At 49.7% G+C, this 5,890-nt stretch overlaps 1 protein-coding gene and 1 non-coding gene across 2 annotated transcripts in view; one reads left to right on the top strand and one right to left on the bottom strand.

Annotated features, from left to right (window-relative positions):
* The window catches only part of C16H16orf72 (chromosome 16 C16orf72 homolog), a 29,440-nt gene extending 24,432 nt beyond the window's left edge, over positions 1–5,008 (bottom strand). The window contains exons 1-2 of the mRNA XM_021185495.2: positions 4,379–5,008; positions 3,669–3,749 (exon numbers count right to left, since the gene is read on the bottom strand). Coding sequence (XP_021041154.1) covers positions 3,669–3,749; positions 4,379–4,604 — 307 coding nt within the window. The 5' untranslated portion in view covers positions 4,605–5,008. The remainder of the gene's footprint in view (positions 1–3,668; positions 3,750–4,378) is intronic.
* Positions 5,009–5,786: 778 nt separating this feature from the next.
* LOC115029678 lies at positions 5,787–5,890 on the top strand. Its single transcript, XR_003835227.1, has one exon. It is a non-coding gene; the product is annotated as a U6 spliceosomal RNA (small nuclear RNA).

The raw sequence follows: 5,890 nt of genomic DNA, 5'->3' as shown, positions 1-5,890 counted from the left end.
AAAAAAAAAAAAAAAAAACCCAAACCAAAAACAAACAAACAAAAACAAAGCAGCAGCTAGTTTGACAGATCTGGCATAGAAGGTCTAGGTTCTATAGTCATCAGGCCAAATTCCCAGCCCTCTTTTTGAGACAATGTCTCACTGTGTAACCCAGGCTGAGCGGAACTTGCCACCTTCCTTCCTTCTTCAGAATCCCAAGTAACTAAGATTTACAAGCCTTATGTATCACCAGGGCACACCCAAGCACTCCACTTTACTGAATTTTGTCCTTCCAGAAGCCAAAAGCAACTTCTCTTCCAAATCCTTCTGAGACTAAACCACAAATGACCAATTTTTCAAAAGCTTACGCTGGAAATTAAAAGATCCCCCCACACACACCCACACCCATACCCAAAAAGTTCCCTAAGAGTCAGTGAATGAGTTCAGTGGATAAATGTCCTTGCCGCCGAGCCTGATGACCCAAGTTTAATGAATGTTTAAGAGAACTAATTCCCAACAGCTGTGTCCTTTGATTCTGCATACAAATGTAATGCATACTAAGAAAGTAACTGTTTTTCCTTCTCCTTCCTTCACCATCCTGCACCATAGCCCTGACTTAGCCTTATCTTCTCACAAGACTTTCAGAATGAAGTGGTTCCTGGCCAGAAAAGCAAAAGCAAATTCATCCTATTCCTCAATGGAGTCTGATGAAAACAGTCACAAAAAAAACAAAAGAAAAAAACAAAAACAAAAACGAGTTCCAAGGCCAGCCTGGTCTACAGAGTGAGTTCCAGGACAGCCAGAGCTACACAGAGCTATACCCTGTCTCAAAAAAACAAAACAAAACAAAAAAAAAAAAAATTAAAAAAATAAAAACAAAAACTGGTCACAAAAATCAGGTACAACTCCAAGAGAAAACGCTAGAGGAGAGCAATGCTGGGTCTGTAAAGATCCACACAATGGCAAGACCCAGGGTTTCTCTGAGTCATGGTCATTGATCAATCCGACTCGTTGGGAGTTCAACATTTTTAACCTGGAAGACATGGTCTTGTTTAACTTGGAGGTATAGTTTGTCTAGTAAGAAAAGAGAACCTCTGAAAAATATATATAATTTTTTTAAAAAAGTGGATCCAGGCCAGGTATAGTAGTGATCCAGCACCCAGGGAAACAGAAACTCTTAACTCAAGGCCATCGTGGGCTATAAGGAGACACTCTTTTAAAAAGCAAGCAAGTAAGTAAGCAAATAAGCATGTCCCTAAGGACGACCCCTGTGTTAAGAGTTCTACCTCAATCCTGACCTTCCTGTGCTCAAGTAAAAAGTTACCTTGGAGCACCATTCTTCACAGGTTGCGAATGAGTCATTTTTAGTTTATCAGGTGCTTGATTACACAAAATACATGAGAGCACTGGCCACTTGAGGATCCCTCCAAAGTTTTTCTCTGTCAGTTATAAACAAGTATTTAAATTTTAAATGTTTAAATATTTCAACAGAACTGAACAATCTGACCTAAATTCCCTTTAATGGTGAATTAACTCGTGATACTTTACTGGTTCTATTTAAGTTAGCCAAATATTCTTAAAGCTGTACATCTGTTCTATAATGGCCACAGTCTGAAAAGGTGGGAGGATGTGAAAGTGAAATATCATATCCATCCTCCTTACAACAAAAATAAGGTGCTGCTAAACCACCCAGTTCCAGACAAACTGTATCCACTCCTGTGTTTTATTTAACAGAACTCTTAGCAGAATCAACACACACTGACAGCCCAGGAACAGGCATGTCCTATTCAAACAAAAGCAATGGTCCTAAGTTTTCTAAACAAAGAACTTAGAAACCCATTTGTTATTTTATTGTTTTGAAACAGGATCTCACCACACACATACCCTCGGCTGGCCTGGAAATCAGTGCTCCTCCTCCCTCAATCGCCCAAATACTGGGATTACGGACATTTGCCACCACATCTAGCATTAGGTAGCATTTTCAAATAAAGTAATCAAACTAAGAATTATTTTGGAATCCAACCATCCTTTTTCTGCTCTCTGTTTGGTTTTTTTCAAGACAAGGGTTTCTCTGTGTAGGCCCAGCTGTCCTGGAAATCACTCTGTAGACCAAGCCTTGAACACAGAGGCCTTTGCCTCCTGGGTGCTAGCTAGGACAAAAGGCCACCCAACCTCAACCCATTTCTTTAAGGAATTAGCACTAAAAGAAAACTGCTAGCTTTAATCTTAGAGGGATCTATTCTATCAGCATGCACCAACACCAAAACCACAGGACATTCATATCAGTAAGTATATGGATTAGGTTAGGGATCCAGCATCCAGAAAAATGTTCAAAATGTGTTTTCTTCCCTTTCAAACAAAGACTACAGAAGCAAAAAGATAAGCCATGGTTATCAAAATAACAGATTACTCTACAATGTAAAAAGAACATGCTTTTAATGTACTCAGGAGACAGAGAAAGAGACAGGCAGATCTCGAGTTCCAGGCCAGCCTGATCTATATAGAGACTCTGTCTCAATAAAATAAACCAAAGCACTGACCTATTAATACCTACAAACATGAACTCAATGGAGTCATTTCATAAGAATTTAGCAATCTTGGGAGGCAGAGGCAGGCGGATTTCTGAGTTCGAGGCCAGCCTGGTCTACAAAGTAAGTTCCAGGACAGCCAGGGCTACACAGAGAAACCCTGTCTCAANAAAAAAAAAAAAAAAAAAAATCTGACACTCAAGAAGATATCCCATAACCTTTCAACCTAAATTGTTATTCCCTGAACAAAATTCCAGTAATGGAATTTCGTGCAGTTCAGGGAATAACAATATTACTGGGTTGTTTGTTTTTAATGTTTGAAAGCCTTTCACATAGCAGCATGTATACTAACAATCAAACCCCAAATTGTTTTATCAGAAGAAAAATCCTAAAGCTATATTAATGCACAAACCTATTGTTACCAACAGTACAATGGCAGCAAGACCTTATACCTACACACCTCCAGTCATCAGATCTGAAATGAACTCAAAAAAAGGACACTAAAAACAAAGCCATCCATTCAAAACTCTTCTAACAGATACCACCAACTTACAGTCAATTACAAATTACAAAATAGTTTTGAAAGGAAAGATCTGATGAACTTACTAGATGCAGGCCAACATTCATAATTCCAATCCAATCATCAAGAGTTCAAAGAACTCCAATGTTTTCACACTACCATGCTCCCAGTGGCCAGAGTCAAGAATCTGCAGAGGGTGGGTAATCCCACCTCTGTGGTAAGCTCTTCTATTCAATCATTTTCCAAACAAGGCTCACCTGTCTTGTCTTCCACTGCAGAGCTGCTTAATCTCAGCCCTTTGCAGACTGAGTTAAATCCTTGCTAAAGGGTAGGAGCTAGGGGATTGATGTCTCAGGCACTGTAGAGTAACCAGCAGCCCCCTCTCAAGATTGACAACCAAGTGTCCCCTAGGCACTGTCATAAGTCCCCGAGGGAGGAATAGGAGGCGTGTCAAAAATTGCCTCTGGATATCTAGCTAGAACACCACAGATATTCTCAAGTTGCAAGGCATTCAAGGTTAGCAGAAGCTGAACTTGAGAGGAGAAAACACACTCAGAACATCGGCTGTCAACCGGAACGTGGCGTGGCCTGCCCTTCCTCCCTCCCCGCCTACCCTGGCAAGACAGCAAGGTTATCTTTACCTTTATAGAGGTTGGTGACGGCGGTGGCTGCGTTTTGGAAGGGGACCCAGAGAGAAAGTCCTGGCTGCTGACACACTCGGTCTGGAAACAAAAAGGGGGGAAAAATAGGGGGAAAAAAAGACACACACAAGGAAATAGAGAAAGAAGAGAATGTTATTTTGGGCGTCACTCACTCCGGAACGGCCATATTAGGTTTCGCCATTTTGTTCAGGATTTGGGGATCCCAAAGGGAGCGTGAGACCGGAGTTACTGGGTCGAGGAAGGGGAACCTGACAACAGCGCAACCCGAGCGGCGAACGCCGCCCGGCAGGCTCAGGGAAGCGCCCCTAGCAGTCTCCGCCCCGAGGCCGGCTCGGGGCACAATAGGGCCGCCCCACCGCCTCCTTCGCCATTTTGTGACAGGGACTCCTCCCCTACCCCCACGATCCGGCCGGGGACACCCGGACCGGTACGTGGGGACCCTCGGGAGGTACTCTAAATCGGGGGTCTCCCCATCCTTTATCGTAGTTTCCCCCCTCCCAGGGCAGCTCCTCCGTCGGCGTCCTGCGGGTCAGATGGCCAGGGGTCCGCGGCACGGCCCTCCCCTCCCAGTCGTCCGGCTATCCGCGCAGGGTACGAGGAGCCGCCAGGTCCCGGGGACCGAGCCGGGAACCGGGGGGAAGAGCAGCTCCGCAGGCCGGGGCGGCGCCAAGATGGCGGCGCGGCCTCACCTTTGTAGAGCTGAGCCACGGCCGTGGCCGAGTTCTGGAAGAGATGCCACAGCTTCTGCTGCTTGTGCTCGGGCTGCGCGGCGGCCGCCGCCTCCTCCTGCAGCTCCGGAGACAATTGCTCGTCCTGCTCGGCCTCGGCCAGGCACTGCCGCTCCCACTTGGAGAACCAGTGCTCGGGCCCGTGCTCCTGGATCTCCGCCTCGCCCTCCTCCTTCCGCTCCTCCATCCTCCGCGGCCTCCCGCGGCCTGGCCGCCGCCGCCGCGTCCTCCTTAAGCGCGGTCCCCGCGGGAACGTCGTCGTCGACAGGCCCGGGAACGAGGGGCCCGGCAGCCGGCCCAGGCCTCTGTGCAAGCCCGCGGAGCCGGCACCCACCCCGCACAGCCCGAGACCTCTGCCCACCGACCCCGCTCCGAGGTGCCGCACCCTGCCCTAGCCTCGCCCGTACCCCTTTACCGCCCACCCACAGCCCCGCGGCCTCGGTCCGACCGCCGCCGCTCTCCAACCGGCGTTCCCTGTCCGGCCTGCGCCGCCGAGCCCACCTCGAAGACTGAGGAACGTCGTCTACGGCGGCGGCGTCGACGCCTCTGCGGCGACCGGGCCCCGCCCTCCCCCGCCCACATGCTGACTGGAAAGCGCCGCCCACTTGGCCAGCGGCGCTTCCCCGGGAGGAGGCGGTTGGGGCGCGCCCACCGTCGACCTTCCCCATTGGCCCGCCGCAACGGGTTCCGCGTGCTGGCCCCTGAACGCAGCGCTGTGATTGGCTTAGCCGCCTGTCGAACTGATGTCATCAATGGGCGGGGGGCTGGGGGAAGGAGTAAATGTCAGGGAACATGAAGACTGTAGAGCAGGGAGGAGTTGACAGTGTTTGCGTGCGACCAACCAAAGCAGAAGAAGAAATATCTGTACACTGGAGCCAAGGGATTGCGCTTGCGCGGTGCTCGCTTCACTCCCGCACCCCGTCTGAGAGTCACGTGACTCCGCCGGGTGACCGCACCCCGCGGGGGCCTTTCCCGGGTTTGCAAGTGCATGGTCGCGCAGTGTTTATATGTGCTGACTCCTCGAGTTCCTGAGATGTGCAGTCTACCTCTGTTTGCAACGCGCTTTCTATGTTTTTTTATGCCAGAATTCCCAACCTTAGTGGGGCAAGTAAAGCGTGTGAATCCAAAGGAAAATTCTCCGGAGGTGTGAGCGACCCGGGGACGCTCACCGAGATTTCCCGGAGAAGGGGACCGGAGGGAGCTGGACACCAGGGCCGCCTGGCGGACAGTGCGCCCAGCGCTAGTAGCGGTCTGGCACCTGTCCCATGCACGCTCCCGGGACACGTGCGACCGCCGCGTCCCGCCCCCGCCCCCCATGTGCAATTGCTGGCACCCGGGCCCCTGCACTGCTCACTCAGAGTGATCAGTGGTGCTCGCTTCGGCAGCACATATACTAAAATTGGAACGATACAGAGAAGATTAGCATGGCCCCTGCGCAAGGATGACACGCAAATTCGTGAAGCGTTCCATATT

Source organism: Mus caroli, chromosome 16, assembly GCF_900094665.2.
Source record: "Mus caroli chromosome 16, CAROLI_EIJ_v1.1, whole genome shotgun sequence".
NCBI lineage: Eukaryota > Metazoa > Chordata > Mammalia > Rodentia > Muridae > Mus > Mus caroli.
Note: the sequence above shows the minus strand (reverse complement) of the source record. Positions and strands in the feature narration are given on the sequence as shown.